The 22,679-nt window shown below is 34.4% G+C and overlaps 1 protein-coding gene across 5 annotated transcripts in view; it reads right to left on the reverse strand.

The window, feature by feature from the left end:
• Window positions 1-11,403: 11,403 nt before the first annotated feature.
• TFEC (transcription factor EC) overlaps window positions 11,404-22,679 on the reverse strand; it is a 77,826-nt gene continuing 66,550 nt past the window's right edge. For all 5 annotated transcript variants that reach the window (XM_034670932.1, XM_034670930.1, XM_034670931.1 and 2 more), the window contains 3 exons: window positions 19,402-19,477; window positions 14,626-14,773; window positions 11,404-13,749 (listed from right to left, as the gene is read on the reverse strand). In XM_034670932.1, the coding sequence (XP_034526823.1) occupies window positions 13,369-13,749; window positions 14,626-14,773; window positions 19,402-19,477 (605 nt within the window). In that variant the 3' untranslated portion in view covers window positions 11,404-13,368. The remainder of the gene's footprint in view (window positions 13,750-14,625; window positions 14,774-19,401; window positions 19,478-22,679) is intronic.

Raw genomic sequence — 22,679 nt, forward strand, 5'->3', positions numbered from 1 at the left:
TAAAATCATTTAGTAAATAAAAAGTCAATCACAAGCACTCAAAATGTGCTCCATGTTCTCCTTTACATTTTTCCAATTTTGAATAATTTTTCTTGAAAGGATAATTTGTATTGACATCACTGAAGTTGGGAAGGCCCTAGCATTGCTGATTTAACACTGAAGTAGTAATAGAAGTTGATAAATTAATACTTGCAAAATGATCTAAAAGATACAAGAATTACTAAGGAAGAAAAAAAGTTTTTGAGAGACTGTCTATATAGAAAATTCAAAGACATCTACAAATATATTATTATAACTAACAAAAAATCCAGCAAAAATTCTGGATTAAATGTCAACATACAAAGAACAGTAGCTTAGGCTGACCAAGAAAAAAAAGAGAGAGAAAGAGAGAGAGAGAGAAGACTCAAATTGCTAAAATCAGGAATAAAAGAGAGAATTTCACCACCAATCTTACAAAAATGAAATGAATTATAAAAGATTACTATGAATAACTGTGTACTAACAAATTAGAAAGTTTAGATGAAATGGACAAATTCCTAGAAACATAAAAGTCAGTAGATTTCCTACCCCAAATAAAAATAAGCACAGAAAAATTTTAATGTAAAAAAATTGCATCAAAGAAGAAAAATTAAAAACAGAGGTAAAAATATAATTAAAGATATGCAAGACCTTGGAAAAAAATTACAAACCACTGTTAGGCACACAAAACTTGCCAGAGAGGGAAAGATGTGACATATTAAAGATGTAAATTTCCACAAATTATTCTTTAAATGAAATGAAATTTTAAAATAGATACATGATTTACAAAGTTAGAAAAATATTTTTCATATTCACATTCAGACATGTAAACAGCAAAGACAGTTCTGAAGGAAGGGCATAGGAACATATTCTCCCAAATGTTACCGATTACTTTAAAACAATATTAAAGTAGTATGGAACTGTAACAGAAAGGCAAAACAGAAAAGAGAACACAAGAAAATACCCACATATAACATTGTATATGATAAACATACATTTTATAAGGGAGAGATGACTGAATAAATGATATTGGAATGTTGGAATAAAAAAATTGTTTTTTTAGGTAATAAGCTCCCGAAAACTTTGAGTTAAATGTGCAAAATAAAAATTTTAAACTATTATAAGGTAATATATGCACTATCCTCAATTAACAAGGGTATAAAACATTTCCCAGATAAGTATATGAAATACAACTCAGAAAGGGTGATTGAAAAATTTGACTACATCGAAGTTTAAATTTCCGTTTTGAAGCATATAACATCAACAAAATTAAAATTAAAAAAAAAAAACAAAGCCACATGCTACCAAAACAAATCTACAAAGGTATAAGCAACAAAGAATTGGCATCCAGAATACATTTAGAATTCTTAAAATCAAGTAAGAAATATTTTTAGACAACAAACAGTAAAAAGGAAAAGAGACAAAGGATAGAAAGAGAATTCTCTCACACACACATGCAAAAACCCCAAATGGCCAAAAATGTACTTTTAAAATTTATTCTTAGAATCAGTGAAATCTAAAGTAAGGCAAAACAAACATTTTATCCCATAAAATTGATAAAAATAAAGCAGAAAACAAAAATCAAGTGTTGTTGAGTTGTGGCCATAGGGAATGAGCAAGTGCTTTAAGTAGGGATACAAAATAAAACTCCTACTTTCAAAGACACTACCCCATACTCTAGCTATTAATTTTCACGATATGTGCTCTCGAGAAAAAGTTCTGAGTGTGTAGCGGGAGACATGCACATGCAGATTCATGCATCTTCTGTAAAAGTGAAAAGTTGATATCTACCAACAGGGAATGGTTAAGTCAAATCAGTTACATCTTTGCAATAAAGCATTTATAACAATGTAGAAAATATCCCATGACAGGAAAGATATCCCTAAGAAAATAATACAAAAAGTAACCTCAATACGATTTTAAACAAACCTTATACGTGTTATGTGCCGTGAGATACATACACACACATTCACACACATGCACAAAAACACATCGACAGGCTTGAGGAATGTAAGGAAAGATCAATAGGAATCTTTCTTTACAATGTGGGAATCGGAGTGGTCATATATAAATTTTATTTTATATATTTTGATGAACAGATCATACTTGTATGTTATTTTAGAAGTTTGGACTATTATATGCAATTGTATAGTTTATCATACTATTATCATACTATTTTATACTGTTTGGACTTTTTTAGCGATTAACTATTTCTTTAAAAAATAATACTGATTGGGGCACCTGGGTGGCACAGTGGTTAAGCGTCTGCCTTCAGCTCAGGGCGTGATCCCGGTGTTCTGGGATCGAGCCCCGCATCAGGCTCCTCCACTATGAGCCTGCTTCTTCCTCTTCCACTCCCCCTGCTTGTGTTCCCTCTCCCGCTGGCTGTCTCTGTCGAATAAATAAATAAAATCTTTAAAAAAAAATACTGATTTACTTTAAAAAACAAGAGAAATAATTTACTTAAAAAATGTAAGAAATCTGCTTACAGTGACTTGGAATAGCGACACTCACCATAAAATCAGGGCAGAAGTGTTTTCTTTCAGGAATCCTTTCCTGACCCGTAAGTCTGGTTACTTGGGCCTCTTACGTGATTCTGTGTTGAATCATGGGCATACTGGTTCCTCTCCTCCACCAATGAGTTTCTTAAAGATGGAAACTCGGGAAACCTAATCTCTGTCAACCACTGACAGATGTAAAATACTGGACACTTGGCAGGAAATCAAGAAATGTTTGATAAATGAATAGATGGGTGAAAGGAAGCAGCTACATTTTCACGGTGATCCTGTCCATCTTGCATTTAGAATTACTTGCATTTCTGTGAATATAAAGAAACTTTTCAAACGATGTAAGCTAACTGATTTTCACCAATAAGAGAGACTAGTTACATTACGGGGGAAGACAAAAAGAATTGTGACCGAGTCCTGCTGAGTTTGAAAAGGGAAAGAGCTGTCTTTCTGACACCTAAATTTCCTCGCACGCACATTTCAGGTTAGAGGAATTGAGCACATTAGATCCATGTCCCTAAACCTGGCCATAGGGAGTTTCAATATGTGAACAGCTCCATGCTGTCTGCAAAGAGCTCAGATGGAGGGTCTCCCAATCTCCTGCTCCCGTCTTAAACCTCAACACATGGGAGTTATGCTCTAATGCTCTGCAGGTGACCGTGTCTCACACATGGCCAAGTCTGTCAGAAGATTAGGCAATGTTGTCTTAGTTCTGGTGTATCTATTAGCGTGTTTTCATTTGCCAGTAACAGAAATTCCCACCCAAACTGGCTAAAACATTAAAGGAGCATTTTTTTTTTTAACCACAGAACTTAAAAAGACATGTGATAGGGCAGGATTTGGGTGGGATTCAATTAGTGCTCCAGTTGATCCTCTGGGATTCTCAAAGTTTCTACCTCCCTACAGATGTCTGCTTTGTCCTTATGCTGACTTTCCTCCAGAAGACTCGATGGCTGCCAGCATTAACTGGTCCCACATGCTGCCCTATTTGCAAACATGGAAAGATAGCAAGCAAATCACTTTGCAAAACCATTAAACAAAAGTTCCAAGCTTCCCGAACTTTACCACCCTTGAACCAATTATGTGCCAAAGAAAAGCCAGGAATCAATTGTATGCCTGGGTTATCTGAACCAATCCGTATGGCAAGAACGCACCCTTGAAACTCAGAATGGAATCAACCCTTCCAAAATCACACAGCTGCTTCTAAAAAAATTTTTAAAGTTAGTGAAAATATTTCCATGTCTACTCCCTCTTTAACAGAGTTTCTTGTGCATGTGCCAACAGCTTATTTTTGCATACACAGCAAATATAAATGCATGTTCCTATCTTTCTCATCACCCAAAAGAGACTATCACATACATGCAACTCATTACAATATTTTACTAACTAAAAAGTTTTTTTAGAGAGAACTTTCCATAGCAGAACACAGAGTGATTTTTGTTGTTGTTTCTCATTGCAGGGGCATAATATTCCATTACATGGACATACTGTAATTTTCATATAGATGGACATTTGGTATAATTCTAACACCATTTATAGAATAGTTTTATTTCTATTGATTTGCAATGGTTCCTTTTGTTTAATTTCAATTATACTTAGGCTTATTTCTGTTCTTTGACGGTCTGTTTATTCATGTCCCATACCACAGATCTTTAATTCATGAGATGTGAGACTTCAGGATATGTTTTAATATCTGGTAGCCCCTGTCTTTCCTCATTGTTCTTCTTTTTCAGATATTTCTCTTTTTTTCTTATTTGTTTTATACAGTTTAATATCAACTTGTCTGGTTTACAAAAACCTATTGGTATTGATAACATTTATACATTAATTTAAGGAGAATTAAAATCTTCATTATGTTGAGTTTTCCCATCCAAGGATATGGTATACCTTTCTATTTATGCAGTCTTCTCTTCACACCAGGTTTCTGAAATAACATATGTAGAATATTAATGAAAAGGGTCAAGGTGTTACTGAATACTGCTGGGCATTCATAGACAGTGTGGGAGAGGTACTTCAAGGCGGAACTACTACTGGAAGCATAGGGCTTACTACACGCTTAATACTTAAAAAAAAAAAAAAAAAAAAAAAAAAAAGAACCAGCTCATCAACTGTATTGGGAGGAGAGGTGAGCAGTGGTAAAGCTGTTTGAGAATAGGGGCGCCTGGGTGGCTCAGTTCGTTGGGGGACTGACTTGATTTTGGCTCAGGTCGTGATCTCAGGGTCCTGAAATCAAGCCTAGTGTGGGGCTCCGTGCTCAGCAGGGAGTCGGCTTCTCTCCCTCTCTCTCTCTCTCTGCTCCTCCCCCCACTCATGCTCATTCTTTCTCTCTCTTTCAAATAAATGAATAAATCTTTGGCGGGAAAAAAGTAATAATTTGAGAAGAGTACACCTTGGTTCACCATATCTGTATACTTCGTCCTGCTCTTCCTACGTGCGCGCGCGCACACACACACGCACAAACACCGAAATAGATAATATATGCCTTCTTACTCCAGGACTAGGAGAAGGGTCCTCTGACCAAATATCTGAAAAACCTAGATCCTGCACGATAAATAAGAATAAGTCAAGATTACTACAAATAAGTCTAAAATTTCTGACCCCAAACAGTTACATTCTACGTAGTGAAAACACTGAATCAGTAATAGTCACGGGGCTGGTTGTCTCTGCTTACAGAGCACTTCCCCGTGCCTCACCTACCCCTCTTGCACCACGTTCAGCCCCCCTCTGCCCCTAGGTCTCAGTTTCCCTGATACTGTACAGATGCCCTGATTTGGGCTTCCACAGCATCCTTCATTCTGCCAGCACAGACTTTACTACACGTTACTGAAAGATCTCAGTTGCTTTCATCTTCTATATTCCCCTTAGCAACCACCATTATTCCTTGGGGGATGCTTATTAAAGGAAGAGTGAATGAATAAATGGATGAACTCTAGAGCAGATATTTCTAAATCCATTATTGCAACATTTGATATTATTTTCATATCCCAAACTCATATTTTAGATAACCCAAAAGAAACACAAACACTTATCTCACTGCAATTGCAAGAATGGAAAGAGAACTTGGAAGAGATTCATTCCAATGAATTGTCACAGCCTTGAGTGAGGACCATTTCATTATCTGAATTATTTGACACTTGCACACTTTCCTTACCTAAAATTAACCATCACTTATTGATTTATTAAGGAAATAACATGTCAAGCAAGACACTGTGTTAAGTGATGTGGGATACAGAGAAAGCTAAGGCATAATTTTTGCTTGCAATGCCCGTCCATTTTGACAAGGCAGGTAATCTATGCTTAGTTATAATAAATAGCAATACAAAGATTTTAAGTAGCAGCTAGCTGGTATAGCCAGCAGGAACCACGATAATAATGATAACTGTGGAGTGGGGTGGTGAAGAAAGCTTTAAAAGCAAGGAAATCTTGAAGTGGTCTTGTTAGATTATAGAAGGCTGGACTATGATGGAAAGTGCAAGAATGTCTATCTTTATTGATCTGGGGACCTGCATAGGAAAGGTAATTCATCTACACCTCAAATATACTTCTTATATTTACCAAGTAAATAAAAATTTAATGCCAGAATGAATAAAGTCTCAGATATCCCCCTCTTCCCATTCTTAGATATATTAGAATGGCTTTTATAGAACTATAGACTGCTTCTAAAATTGTTAAGAGTCATTGTAAAATCTTGAAGAACTTAGAAACCTACTTGCTCTGTGTAATTATATGAAATAAGTATTTTTGAAGAGATAACCATATAACTCAAACACTATTTTTCTCCACAGATACACAGCATCACCTTTCACTTGCATAAGCAAATAAATTACAATCTTGACTATAGTATTGTTTGCAGCAATTTAATTTTTTCCGAACATAGCTCTTATTCTATTATAATGCTTGAATGATTCACATGCAATGTTTCCAATCTACTTTTCCTGGCTTGTGAAACTTTTTAACGAAATGTTAGCATTTGCAGGCACCAGATGTTTTGACATAAGGAGAAGCAATATGTAAATTTTAATCTATGCTAGGAACAATAGCCTGCAGGCACCTTCTTCTTATTACGTGAATCATATACTTAACCGCAATGTGGTCGGTCCTATCAAAATCATCACCTTCTAGAATGTTGTACTCTTACGGTTGCCAATCAATGAAACTGATATATATTTTACATGATGGGTATCCACTACTTAACCAATAAGCCTTATTGTATTTTACCACTTAACTACCCCCAAGCTAGAATACTGTAAGTGACAATATTGGTGGCCAATAAACTCAATGCTTATATCTAAATGGTTGATAGCCACATATTTCACTTATTTTAACAAAAATAGTAAAACCTGTTACAGCTGTCCTCATATTTCCACCTTTTAGACTCAATTCAGAGCAAGATGTGTGTGAGTGTGTGTGTGTGAGTGTGTGTGTATGTGTGTGTGTGTGTGTGTCTAATGGAACAGATTTGAGGACAACTCCAAGTGTTGCCTATGTGTAGGTTCCAATAAATAACAACATAAGAATAACATATTCTTATAGTAGAGTCCTTTCTAATATCAAGACATTAGAAAACTTTTGTGTAAGTTCCCACATGGGCACACATGTATACATTCCCAAACACATCACACACATATATATATATACACCATAAACAGGTATAAAATCCATTCAGTCAACCATCTTTTCAGTCTGTATAGGACCAAAAAAATCATCCTGATTTTTGATCTATATTATATTGGTTATTTCTTTCCACACAGAAATTATTATACTGATAAGTATTTTTTGGCATTGATTAATGCTTTAAAAATATTCATATGGTATAGCCTTAAAAAAGAAATGAACCTATATTTGAACATAAAATATTGTTTTCTATAGTCAACTCAGAGCTATTCTGATTATTTTTGAAGCAGGTATGTAGATGAAAATTCATAAACATGGTATTAAATATTAGAGTGTCTTAACATTTAACTGAAATCCTTATTAATTTCATCATCAAGGGATAGGTCTAGTCAATACCAATTAGCAGCTTTAAAATGTTTTACATATTAAAATACAGTATTCTATTTACCCTAGATTATCTGGGGACCATCTAGTATATTAAAAGATTTTGCAGCATTTCTTAGTGATTACACTGTTACAATTATGCCTGTTAGCAAATTTGCAACAGTTTGATAAATATTTTCCATAAGTCAAAACCATAACAGCATGGAAAAGCAGATGGCAGGAGACTATAATAAAGAATGTAACTATTATTTTCATTAATAGGGAAATATTGGATCACTGTTTTCAGCATGACTGTGTAGTGAGCAGTCGTCAGTTGTGAAGTATTGGGGCTGTTAAGTATCCTTTCAGATGATTAACCCACATTTTGTATTTTCCAGGGCAGTCTGTAGACAAAGGCAGAATAAAAAGTATATTAAAGCATTTAATAAGTCTATGCTTTCATTTAATATATACAAAGGAAATATTGGTACATTTTTTGAAGAATGTGCACAAAGATTTATGTATGTATTAGAGTACGTCCCAGTTTTCTTCATTTTCCTGGAAAATAAGACACATTACTTTGTTATATAGAAGTGAAAAATAGCAATAATTACAAATTCTATAGTCTTATTAGACTAGCAATGTTTTCTTGATCTAAGCAATGTTAGATTAAAGTTACAGGAACGTTACTTTAGTTATTCATATATATAAAACACCATTAAAGTCAAAGATTTTTAACTACATTGTTATTATTAAGATTAAATAGCTGAATTAATTTTACCCTTGTATGCCATATGCAACTGCAATGCTGTTAGATAAAATCCTTGAATTCAGTTAGTTTTTGAACTTTACTAGTCATGTATTAAAGAATAATATAATGTGTAACTTTCTGATCGTATATAATTCTTTCAGCAAAATGATAGTCTGCCATTTCTTTTGCATATTTTCTCACTTGTTTGTTTTATATAACCATCAGCTTTAAGGAGCACAGAGATAAAGTTTATTTCTGTGGAAAAAGCAAAGTTGGAAACATAGAATTGTTGCAATAAAATGGTAGTGCAGGAATGGGAGAGGTAGCGTTGCAAACACAAAAGTCTTTAACTTTATTCTTGAAGCCTGTTGAATAAATGTAGGAAAAAGACATTTTACTGAGGGTTAAGAGAAATGATTTGGATATATAGAAATACATGCATAAATCCCTTCACAAAAAGAAGAAAAAATGTTCCCTTTTATGTATACAGAAGCAGAGAGTAGTATTTCCTCATTAAATTGGTTGAATCCAGTGGGAGGTTTTTTTTAAATCAAAAGAACTATTTTCTGATAATCTACTTACTCAAATTCTCTACGAATGTCACAGAAAAAAAAGTAACAGAAAACTTTTAAGAAAACTATTTTTATCAGTTTTTGAATAGGTTTCTTATTCACAAATTAAATATCATACAAATGATAAAATGTTGGTATATGCAATGAATAATGATTACAGGAAAGTCATCTGACACATTAGATCAGCACTCTAAATGTGTTTAGTATTTGTTAAGTATATTTAATGAAATCTCCGTATATGTAACTTACACTAACTCAAGTTGACATCCTATACATATCAACATGCAGGGCACTGGAAGGGCAAATGATGTCATTCCATGTAGCATAAATAGGCTGTGCCATTATCAATACTGGAGTAAAATTCAATCCTTCAGGTGTTTTCAAGAACCCCAGATGGTTGATCTAGTGCTGATAACACAGCAAAATGATTAATTGATTCCAGTTTCCATCTACATCTTAGGTATTATAAGATCAGTAAATATCAGCCTAGAGATATTGTAAAAACATTGAAACACTTCTAGTTATGACATTTATTTATTTAAACATCAAAATTCCACAGTAACAGAACAGCAAAAAAATATTTTCAAGATACCCTGAAGTATAAGAAAATTCCAATATGACTCAATCTATCAAAACAAAGAAAAAAATACATCTTTCTTAACGTTGGGAAATCTAACTTCTCCCGACATAAAGGTAAATGAGCATGCCAAATCACGAAACTCGTACCTAATTTTTTTTAAGTAAGAGCTATTAAATATTTTATTTACAGTCATGTGAGTGGGAAAAAATGAGTTAAAAAAAAGGAGGAAGGCTATTTCTCAATGTCCCCAGCTCATCTGGGTATTTATTATTTAGAGCTTTTGTACCCACAAAAAGAAAGCTATAGTTACTGATACCGTGTCTGTAAACTGAGGAAATTTGTTCTGTATGTATAAATTTTCCAGTGATGGGAAAGGACACTAAAAAGAAAACAAATATGAAGATGTACTCAAAGGAGGTACTTGTTATTTCAAGATAATTTGGAATTGGAAAGGCTACTTAATGTGAATCCACAAAAAGACAGCCAATATTTTATAATAAATAGAGATAAAAGATTGGATGGGATATTCTGTTGAAAAGATAACTAAAAGTAAAATAAAATTTTACCTTATTTTAAACAAAGTTTATTATAATTACAATTATGCATTAATCCTTTGAATGAAGAAAGCTTGGTTAATTACGTATTAATAATCCAGTGATAGCTGATGCTTTTGTGACAAAATTGTTTGATAAACAATATACCTCTCTTACTATTATGTCTCATTTCTATAAAAATATTCTAGACATTCATCAGTTTTCTCAAGGATCTATCACAATTCTTATATACATAATTTGATTCTGAATTTACATATTTTTACCTTGATATTTATATGCATTATTTTAAACTGTTTCAGTCAATTGTTTACAATACCCAATAATCGTAGAGAAACTGACCCATGAATGCATAACATGAGTATATAGCAGGAGTTATATAAACAACAGGGATGTTTGAAGGGATACTGCATTATAAGTAAACAGTTTCCTTTGTGAATAGTCTAGTGTTTGGTATACTCTCATTTTCCTAGGCAACCTCATCACTCTTAGGGTTGGGAGAGTGATACACAGATAAACAGTGCTCCCTCCTCCATCACTGTGTATGACATTAACTACCCACTGAGCTCTTAACTGATACATAGTTACAATGCTTTCCATTAATGTAACAGACCTGATAGAGGAATTCTTCACCTAGCATCCAACAAGACATTTAGGAGGTCCCTAAAACTTCTCGGTCCATGCAAATTTTGGACTGTATATACAACTCTGTATTTTTCTGGGATGTCTATAATTTTCACTAGATTCTCAATGCTTTAAAAAGTTAAGAACTACTGACTAAAATTAATTTTTTAATCTGTTTCAGTTGACTGTGACACAACACCACTCTACTCTGTCTTTAAAAATCCATTACGCATTTTACAATCCCCTGATAGCTATCATAATCTGAAAGTAGCAGCAAATATTAGTAGTATCCTTCTCAGACCTCTTTTGTCCAGACTCTACCACCTGTGTCAAGGCCTTACATTAGCTAAGATTATGAGGAATGAGTTTCAGGGCTGGGTACTAGTATTTTAACAAAATGGAAAAGAATGACAGAGTAATGACATCATCAGTGTAAGTCTTCTCAAAATATGAAGAAATGAGAATAATGGATAAAATGAAAACAGAAATTAGCCTCTATCTAGAATGTGTTTTGCATGGATTCAAAAATATATTCCTTCTCAATGATTTGTATTGTTATATTGAGCTATCAACCCAGATAATAAAGTGAAATTTTATCATGAAGTTAAAAGTATATAATATTCTCTTGAAAATTCTTGAAGTGTATTTTATTGCTCTTTTTCACATGGCATATTTCAGATGAATTTATCTATCTGGCTTTAATGACTATTCCTATAAATTTAGAATTATATTTTCCATGTCAAACAATAAAAATTATTTTAATTCTCCAAACTCTGAGCTAATGTTGTAAGCTAAGCCTGAGATAATTACTAGACCATAAGAATTTAATATTTTCTCACTTTTATTAGCATTATGTCTCAAATTTTGTGATGACATATTTCCCTATGAGTAATACCCAAAGCACCCTTTCAAAAATTTATCCCAAAGTTAATATTCAAGAAAGATTACCTCTGAATTGCTTTAGTAATGTACAGTACCATTTTAATTTTTAGGCTTCTCCCTCCTAGTAAAAAAAAAATTCAATTTATACCATATCATTTCATCCTACAATTCAAGGTCTTCCACAACCTGTTGCCAATATCATTTTCCAGGACTTCCAACCTGGTATCTTCTAGGGTAGCCAGATCTTTATAATGAATGTTCCCTGGAGATACCTCCTCACTTTATTCTTGCTTTTATCATTTGGTTGATATTATTCCCTAATATGTCCTCCCTTTCACCAAACTTATGCTTTTAAAAGAAGTTACATTCTGCCTTCCCATAGACTTTTGCAATTCTCCAACCTTCTTCATTCATTTTCATTTTCTCTGACCTTCTGTATTTACAGCTTATACTGTACCATGTAGAGTTTAATTTTATGTGTCTTCTATCTTTTGTTGTTGTTTCTCATGTAGTCTTGTTACTCCCTGAGGAGTAAGACCATATCTTGCTCATCTGTTCTACATTTTCACAGGATCCACTGAAGTTTGAGTATCTCTCCCTAAATACTCATTGATCAGATGATCACTCATGGAGGTCTAGCACAGAGCAACCTGCTTGGTAAGTCAATTCCTAATCCCAAGCTTGAGCTTTCTTTCTTGAGAAAGAAAATTTTGGGTAGAGCATTATAGATAGAAATATTTGTAATAAATGCTAACAGAGCTAGCAAAGGTCACAGGGTACTCTAAGTGCTTATGGGAATAAAGATTTATCCTCCACTCAGAGCTCAATATAATAAGAAAGAGTTTCTGTTTTACTAATGATTTTGTCAGCTGACAAACAAAGTTCCCATATTTTGTCAATTTGGAGCAAAACTGTATCACCTAATTAATTTACACCCATTTTTAGAGACAGTGATAAATTTTAGATAGCTGAGAAATTGTCCTAGTAGCGTTTTTTGGTTTTTACTTATTGAAATTGATTATCCAATATCTCTTTTGGATGAAGAAAAGAAGATTTGGAATACGATTTCTGATGCTGATTAGAAAAATCATGAAAGTGAAGGAAAATACCTACATTGTGTGCCTGTGTGTAAGTGTATGTTTGTGTGAAGGAGTAAAATTTGAGCACATATTCTTGAGGAAAGTATTCAACGTGTTCCTTTTTTGAACATGGCATGTCTCCATAAATATGCAAAGACATTCTTAGAATTAGTGTAATTGAACTGACAAAAGGGATTAGGGTCTCATTTTAGAAAGCAAAGTTTTTATGAATTTTTGGTATTTTATTGTGGAAAATTCTAGTATTTACTGCAGATTGACTTTTCAGTTAGAAGTAACAGATACTGTATCTTTTAACTACTTCCTTTATCAAGTTGGAACTTTCAACAACATGTCCCCCAGACAGTGGAGAAAGTCAACGGACTATCAGATTTGTCGATCTTGATACTTGACGACTAAGGTAGGACTTGAATAGAAGAGTTGGAAGTGAATTAGTGAAAAAAGTTTGTGTATTTCAGTAGGTTTACTCCTTGCAGTCTGTTGGTTTCCATGGTACATCACCACATCGCTACTTTTACAACATTAGTAGAGAGATACTTCTCCTGTTGGACCTCTTTCCAGGAAAATATAATTTAAGTAGATTTGGATGCCTTAGCCAAAGAGGAAAAAAAATCCTTTTTAGTTCTCAATAATTCTTCAACACCATGTTTCTTCTTCCTGTGAATTCTTCTGTTGTTTCTAATCAGTTTTTCATGAACAGTCAATTCCTTTTGGAAAAATTAAGCCAAAGCAATATATGAAACAGAACATACTTGCATAGCACCACCACAGAATTTCTTCCCAGTTGATGAATTGAGCCTGTTTGTTTTTTATAACTCATTACCATCATCTGAGCTAAAACTACTTCTCCTACTGCTTTCTTTGGAAACTGCAGGGGATGTGGCAGATAGCAGAGGATCTGTTCCGAATGGAGATATTGTGTCATCCAGTAGCAAGTCATTCAATCTTTGTTCCTCTTTCAAAGCGGCACTAAATGATAAATCTGTGAAATGTGACAAAGGATCAGAGAAGGCCATAGCTTGATCACAGAGCTCTGGGCTGGTCCCCTGAGACAAAGTCAGTTGTTGGCAATAGTCCACTGAATTCTGCTCAAGATGGGTCTGTTGTTTGGTGACATGAGGACTTAAATCAACTGTGCCAAGTGAAGCCAGGGCTGGCAGACCATGAGCACGAGCCTGTAGTTCTAGTTCCTGCAATTTCAAACAAGAATAATTAAATAATGACTTTACAAGTGAATTTAATTCTAGAAAATAAACCAGAAATAGAAACAAAATATTAACAAGCATTCAAAGTGAAGAGTAATACATATTATAATATTCTTTGCAAATAATGGAACCTAGTATGTTTCTAATACCTGAAAAATAACCCTGAGAAAACTATACAGATTTAAAAAAAAAATTCTCTTCTCATTGCTGTTTAAAGGAATACATAACGTAATGCTTCCATAGTGGCTCAGATTACAATATAGCCATTTGGAGATAGTGGAAAATATTTCATTTATTCTTCCTGATTAATTTCTCACTGTAGGACCATTTCATGGAACAGAGTAGTGCTTTACCTGGCAATAAGCATGCTCACATAAAAAAAAAATCTTGAGAGTTATGAAAACCCATATTTTGATATTTTGTGTCACATGAACAGATGAGGAGTGACTTAATATATACTGGCATAATATGCCTTCGGGCAATGTAATCCATAGCAATGTTACTAAAGAAATAAAAGGGAGAGAGAAGAATTTAGTGTCCAATAGTATATAGAAAAACAAATGTTTTACTTATTATTTTTTGACTGGTATAACATTGTGTGTTTATCAAATTGGTTCTATTTTCCACATTTTGCAATTAGCTGGTGTCATTCATTCTATTTTTAAAGCCACCATGATCCTGGACTTCTAATCAAAGTCTAACTGAAACAACCCAAATCGTGAGCTTCTAAAAGGCAATAAAATTATCCTTTGGAAGGAAAATAATTGTTAATAAGAAAAAAATAAATGAGACAATGAATAAAACGATGATGGGTAAGTCATATATAAGCGACGTGGTTCATGGCAACATTTTTATAAAAACCTGAATCCGGAGTAGAAGCCGCCTGTTAGCCTGCTCTAATTTCTTCTGTCTGTGTTCTAATTCTCGAGCTCTCTGTTGTTCTTTTTGTAGCCACTTGATGTACTCCACTGATGCTTTTAGAATGGTTCCTTTGTTCCAGCGCATATCACTATAGAACGGAGAGATAACCTTTTCACAATTGTGCATGTCAGCAGAATTCATAAGAACTTACAAAATCTTTTACATTAATATGAAATAATGATTTACATGACTATTATTCACTCTTAGATATTATTGCTTCTGAATAGAAATTTTAATAGAATAGTTAAGAAGCCCTTATATAGTAAAATTAATCCCAGAATGAAAATAAGTGTCAAAAGAAAGTAATAAAGTGACTTTTTGTGGGAGAGCTAAATGCAATATCATGATTCTACCATTACAGTTTTTATATTTTTAGTGAAAATTGCTTTTATTATTAACTCTGAGATTAAAATCTATGTGCGGTATTTCTGCATTAATGAACTAGGAAATGTACATTACTGAGGACTTAAGCCTAAATTTTTTAAGATCATTTCAAATGTACCAGTCTTTTAACCTACTTTCTAATAAGGTTGCTTTTATGCTTCTAAGAAAGAAAAATAAGGTCCCTTCTGAATGGTGATCCTGAGTAATTGTGAAACAAATCAGAGTTCGGCAACATCACTTTAAGCAATAGAGCAAAACTTTCGAGAATCATTAGGCAGATTTTTCTGCACAAAAAAACAACAATACTTGTTTTAAAAGCTGGATGCCTATTTTTTAAATAAGTTTAAGACAAAAAAATACAATTAAACATTACCAGATAACCTTTCTAGAGCATAGAAAAAATATTTTATTAAAATTTATTTTTAAGTCAAGAGAAATGATAAATCTGGAATTATGAAACAAGCTACCGATTGCAAAATTTGGAAAACTACATCAAAGAATTTAATCGTATATGAGAATTAATAATACATGTGGAGAATGCAGCCAAGCTAATTGCTAAAAGTTAATCAGAGTTGCAGAAAACCTTGATGAATTTTCAGTTTAGAGTCATGTGATTTTTTTTAAATACAGCATACAGTAAGCATGTAGGAAATTTTTTTATCAAGATGTATTTATTTTAGAGAGAGAGAGAAAGAGCATGAGCAGGGTGAGGGAGGGGCAGAAGGAGAGGGTAAGAGAGAATCGTCAAGCAGACTCCCACTAAGCACAGAGCCCACCATGGGGCTGGAGCCCAGGACACTGAGATCATGACCTGAGCGGAAATCAAGAGTCTGACGCTCAACCAGCTGAGTCACCCAGGCGCCCCAGCATGGAGGAAAAATTTTTTTTAATTACACTTAATGTACTTTTGGTTTATACGATCTGTGTGAGATACATTGAAATTAATGTGTATTTATTAAGTGGTCAGAAGTGGGAAAATATAATTTATGAAAAATCTGACTTGCATATGCCTCGCTGGAAGTTCAGGTTAGATGATACTTCCATTAGCCGTAACAAATTAAAGGAAGATACATTTTTCTGCTGACAGGTGAAAATGCTTACTAGGGCCTGGCTAAGCCATTTTCTACTGAAAGGCACCAACCCATTACTAGGGTCTGTCTAAAGTGTGCAAATGCTTTCTCAGCTCCTCTAGGGCCATCATAGCTGCTGGTCTCACCACTCACAGTGACTTCTTGGGTGATGGGAAGGCTATGGAAAAAGAGTCTACTTTTGTCATTTAACTAAGAAGGTACTTGTAACTCAGAAAGGTATTGAACTCCTGAATTAAAACTCTAAGCTGCCGCAGGAGACTTTGGCCCTAATTTTGTTTCATTTCTTCTCATGGGGAGAAAAACTTGAAGGACAGAAGAAATAATATGGAAAGGATAACCTCTGGTCAACTTTGAAGTTTAAGGTGCTGTTTATTAAAATAAACCTTCAAAATGGTGGTAGAGACCCCACAATGGGTCTTCTGACCATTTCTATCTGACATCATTTGCACTAAATTTTTTAAAGTTCATTCTATTTTAAAGGCATTTTAGTATATGAGGTTTCCTCTTAACCAATTTCTTGAGCTGAAATCAAAAGTCAGATGCTCAACAGACTGAACCACCCAGGCACTCCCCATGGATCCAAGTTTTTAAAGAGGCTGTGTTCTGAATTTACCCATGGGACTCACATTGGTGGACCCTAAAGAGAAGCATTAGGGTAAAAGGTGAGGCCACAGCAAGCAAAGGGATAAGATGTATTGAAACAGAATTGGTATTAGATGCGCAGCTGGCAGTCAAGTGTCTTCTGTCTGTGCTAGGTGCACAGGGCCACATACAGATATCTTCAACATCTAATGGATTAATGTGTTTTCAATTAGACCCAAAATAAATATCATTTCCATACATATAACATAATACAATTAAGACAAATAATAGGGGTGCCTGGGTGGCTCAGTTGTTAAGCGTCTGCCTTCAGCTCAGGGCGTGATCGGGATCGAGCCCCACATCGGGCTCCTCTGATGAGAAGCCTGCTTCTTCCTCTCCCACTCCCCCTGCTGTGTTCCCTCTCTCGCTGGCTGTCTTTCTTTCTGTCAAATAAATAAATAACATCTTAAAAAAAAGACAAATAATAATACTGCTTTCTGAGATCCATAAAGAAGAAAAAAACTCTTAAGAATGTTTACAATAAACTTTTCCCAATGATAGTCTCTTTTGGATATGATTCTGCGATAAATTGATTTTCTATATTCTAGATTAGGGGCAGACAAACTATGACCTGCAGTCTATTTTTGTCAATTAAGTTTCAGTGGACACAGCCATGTTCATTCATGTGCATATTGTCTATGTCTGCTTTCAAGCTACAATAACACAGTTAGAAATTGCCACAGACTATGTGGCCCACAAAGCTCGAAATATTTACTCTGTGGTCCCTTACAGGAAATGGTTGCCATTCTCTGTTCCAGACAGTGAGTTAGAAGTAGAAAGGAGCCTTTTTATAACCAAAGTTTCTATAAAATATAGAACAATAATCCCTCACATAAGCTTTATAATTTGTACAGTATTCTCACATACAGTATTTGGTTTTATGTTGATAAAAAACCCAACCATACAATTGGTGCCCTACAGGCATAGTGACATCTGAAGATGGTCAGTGAGGCTTCTGAGTCCAGTCTTGAAGTCTCATCTGCTTTCTGCATATAACCATGCCCTGGCACTGTGAGTTAGCTCCACCAGTTACAAGAGAACCTCTCTTAACTGACCTTTATCCAATCACTTTCAAGGTCAGTTAGTGTTCTCCATTCCCTTTGTGACACTCATTGACTGTTGTGAGGACAAAATAGGTAATAGATACATCTAGGTATTTCTTTTGCCAATGTGGTGCCATGTACTTACTGAGAGGTTAAATTAATGCCCGTTGTAATTACTATGATGATAACATAATTAAATTATAGGTACATTAGCTAATGAAATATGAATGCCAAAAAAGAAAGCATTTATAAAAACAGTTACTGTTTTTAGGAAGATTATATTAAAAGCTTTGGAAAAACTCAATTAAAATGTCAGTAAAGGTAGGTTGCTAAAAAATATGCTGTCACAAATAAGGGTATAAACATTTTAAAAATTTATCTATATTTAGGTTGTGTAAGTTTTTGTTTTATTTTAAAGAAATTAAAATAGACTATACATTTTAGTGCAGTTTATGTAGGAAGAAAAGTTGAGACACATATTCAAACAAAAAAGCCTTGGCTTTACATCAAATGTTTGGTGAATAAATGTGCATGTGTATATGTTAAGTGCTAAAGAAAACAAAAGTCCTCTGAGGAAAATGGATATTCTCTTTTGCTAATGGAAAGAGTTGCATGCTTAGAGACTTCAAAGGGTTTGAAGAGTTATCAAATGACTACTACACTATGACTGAACTCTTCACACTCTCCATCCAGAGCTCTTTCTGCCATTCCATCTAATATGCCCATAAGGATAAATACTACATTCTCTTCTATTACAAATTATTGAATTGTCCAAGTGAATTGGCACATTTGGATTCAGGTAAAGAGTATTTCCAAATTTCACTAATATTTTATCAAACATCACTGTTTCTGAATAATGGATGATCACTAGTATTTGGAGAGGCCAATTCTCAGTCTGAATGAAACATTTTTCAAGTCATTATTAATGCAACATATCTTATTTTTATGTTTTGGAGAAACATTCAACATTCTAACTTGATACTTTGATTAATCAATACTTTTCTGAAATTTACAACCTCAAACATCTTGTTTAACTGACTTTGAGTGTGTATGACACCAAAACATGCCTGAAAATTTAATTACAATAATTGATTATTGGTTGGCATCAATCAGCATGTTTTTAAAATCCCATTTTTTTACTTACATGTCTCCAGAATTTGGAGACCTCTGAAAACCCAACAATTCAATGTTCATGTACACATAAATCTCACTGCTATAGCCATAAATTGAGTATACCAGTAAGTGTCATAGACAACATTTGAAACTACCACTAACTTTGCCAATACTGGTGCCATATAGAAAGGCCTGCTATGAACTGAGCAACAATAATTTCCTTATTTCCTATATCTCAGAAAAGCAATATTAGTAACAATCTTGATGCTTAATAATTATCAGTCTTGAATAGATACTTAACCGTAAGACCAGCAGTAGCCTTAGCCTTGACCATAAGCTTCTTAGTTTCTTAGCAATTGGTTCTCCTCTCCCCCTTCCCCTCCCACCCATGTTGGAGGGTTTTCAAACCATAATATTATTATAGAAATGATTGTTGAACTCACGGATCATTAGACTTTGGAATAAGAGTGCCAAGCTCCTTGATTCGGTAATTAATATTATACCTTCTTCTTCTTTCAACTATTAAAAGAGAAATGTTATTGATTATTCTCATTAAAGCACAATTCACTTTTGGTCAGCTGTAAACTTTCTTAATAATCTTTAAAAAACAGTGAGTGAAAAAATTTCCATATAATCAAGAGTACTCAAAAATCAAATAAAAATTCAAATATATTTTAATCTAAAAGTAAAAATGACGATATTAGAATTGTGATTCTTTTTTTTAAGTTTTTATTTATTTATTTGAGAGATAGAGAGTGAGCAAGCGAGAGAGAGAGAGAGAGAGAGAGAGAGAGAGCATAAGCTGGAGGAGAGGCAGAGGGAGAGGGAGAGGCAGGCTCCCTGCTGAGCAGAGAGCCCAATGCAGTGTTCTACCCCAGGACCCTGGGGTCATGACCTGAGCTGAAGGCAGCCATCTAACACACTGAGTCACCCAGGCACCCCAGAATTGTAACTCTATTATTGACAATGGTTTAAAAACATTTTCTCTCAAAACAACTTTTTTCACTTTTTGAAATGTTATAATATTTATTCATACTGAAATACATATGTTTTTATATATATTATCCTATTGGATCATCATTTCACACATACACATTTTGCCCATCAGGATCATAATCTTTCGAGGTCTGCACCATGCTTTACTCTTCTCATACAATCCCCAAAGGCCTAACACAACATTTGGCAGATGACAGGTGTGTGTACCCACTAGACCGTGACTTCCGTGATGGCAGGGGCCATTTATTCCTCATTTTTCTATCCTCAGAGGGCTTGGCATATAGGAGGTATTAAATAAATGTTGATTAGACTATAAATATATTTTTCTAATTTAAAATTTTTCAATAATATATAGAGTAGTGGCTTTCAAACTTTGGCATACATCAGGCATACGTGGAGGGATTGTTAAAATAGATTTGTACCCCAAACCTCTTAGTAGGTCTGGGTTGGGACCCGAGGACTTGCATTTCTGACAAATTCCCAGGTCATGTTGATGCTGTTTATTTAGGGCCTACATTTTAAAAACTACTGGCATAAGTTCTTGTTCAGAGACTGTTTTCTCTGTTTGCATTTCCATGAATTAATGGCTTTTGGATATTTTATGCATCTAATAAATGTCAATAAATGTCAAATATACAAACAAGTAGTTTCCTATGTTGACCCGTATGAGAAAGCAGTCTTATAGGGTATAGTGTAGTCTTACAGTCTATTCTATATTCCTAGAGTCAAGAACCACAACATATGCTTCTACACAGTATTTTTTTCAATAGGTAATATCTTTAAAGCTTTTCAGAGAAATGAAAGAAGAAAAAGGTCATGAAGAAGAAGAAAATCATATATCAAAAATATTTGAAAATACTAATGCGTGCTAAAAATTAAGATCTGCTACCAGAAACAAGGAAAGTCATGAAAGAATAACAATTGACTCTACAAAGCAATTTACCATGAATGGATTTGACCTTCTGTAATAATATATTGGGATTACTCTAAAATTAGAATATAATTGATTCTCGAGGGAGTTTATTTTCCCTCTTTGCCAATCCTGTTTTCCCTCTGCATGCAATTCAAAAAACAATGACACCACATTAAAAAACTGAAAAGAAAATAAACAAAGGTAAAGCCTATGGAAATACATACATATTTCACAGTAAGAATTATTAATAATTCTATGTTCACACATAGTCACTCCTATATTATAAAACAGACTTTTAAATATAAGATGAAGAATAGCTATGAAGGATGTTCACAGTTTTACCTCAAAACAGGGAACTGGTTTAGTCCTATAATATTTCTTCAATATTATTATTTAAATGTACCTTATGTAAAATATCAGAAGTTCTTACTCTACTCTTCTTAGATTGTGCTTGATAAATTTTTAATGGCTAATTATAATGAGAACTTTCGTTCCTCAATGTTTTCATATCCAGTACTAGTTATTTGTAAAGGACTCAAGTTTCAAGAAATTACCAAATTATTGTATGCCACATGTAGTTTCACTCTCCACAGTTTTGATATATTCATTCATTCCTGTCCTTAGATCAGGGTGAGAGAGGCCACTATCCTGGACCCATACTTAAGAAGAGCCACTTTTGCCTTCTCTCACCATACCCTTCCTCCCCCACTGAGCAAGTCAGTCACAGAGTCAAACTACACTCTGAGTAACTCGCACCAGGCATATCCTCCCAAATGCCCTGAGCCCACTTCCAGAGCCTGTGCAGGCCACTTCCTGGATCCATCCTCCAGAGTGAGGACCATGATACCAGTGTGTTCACCCCTAGGCTCAAGATGCAGACAAGGGAAGTTATTTACACAGATGGGTGTGGAGTTAAAACGTACAAGACGAGTGTTCATACTCGTGTCCAAGACCACTGGCAGTACAGAATGAAACAAGGAATGGGGAGAGCAGTGAGATGGGCTGCTGGCTGAAAGCTGGCTTTGCCTTACCCTGACATCCCCACTCAGAGCTCTGATGATCTGAGAATTCTTAATTCACACCTGGCCTTCCAGTCTTTAGAAAGAATAGAGAATACTTAATGTAGCACTCTCTAGCTTGAGTTACAACTTTTAAATATTTAGACTCCTGGTAAGTGGGTCTCCATTTGTCCTCTTGCCATGATCCTCACAAATTTTAGGGGTGGTCCTAGATTCATCATATTTAAAATAGGGTATTAAAATGTTTTTAACATTGAGATCTCCAAAAAGCAACATCTTCCAGTAAGGGAATCCAGATTAGAAAACACTTGACAATGGACATACCAGGCACCTATCATACTTTATGCTTAATGACCTGTTATTTAAACTGCAGATGTAGAGAAGGGGAGCAAAGAGCAAGGAGAGGCATAATGAGTTAACAGGTTTAAAATGAAGAGAGAAGCCCATATTTCCTGGCTGTATTAATCCCTTCTATCAACAACTAGCTTCCCCTACTCATGTTCTACTTGTCTCACAATCTGGACCAAAGCTGATCCACTCTACCGCTAAGGGCTAGCAGAATGAGATCATTTCCCTCTCCATGACAACCCTGCAGAGAGTTAGAACCACTTGTCAGCTCTTCCCTCACAATCTCATAGTTAGCAAACTCTGATCAGTCTGTGATGCAGGCAGGTGCAATGTGAACAGACAGAAGAAGGGTCCACAGGTCCATGTAGAATGAATTGCAGCTAACCATGTGTAAGAAAATTCCTGGTTTGTTTTAGAGATTTAAAGTTTTTATTTATGCTTATTT

The sequence above is a fragment of the Ailuropoda melanoleuca genome, chromosome 1, assembly GCF_002007445.2.
Source record: "Ailuropoda melanoleuca isolate Jingjing chromosome 1, ASM200744v2, whole genome shotgun sequence".
In the NCBI taxonomy this organism is placed as follows: domain Eukaryota; kingdom Metazoa; phylum Chordata; class Mammalia; order Carnivora; family Ursidae; genus Ailuropoda; species Ailuropoda melanoleuca.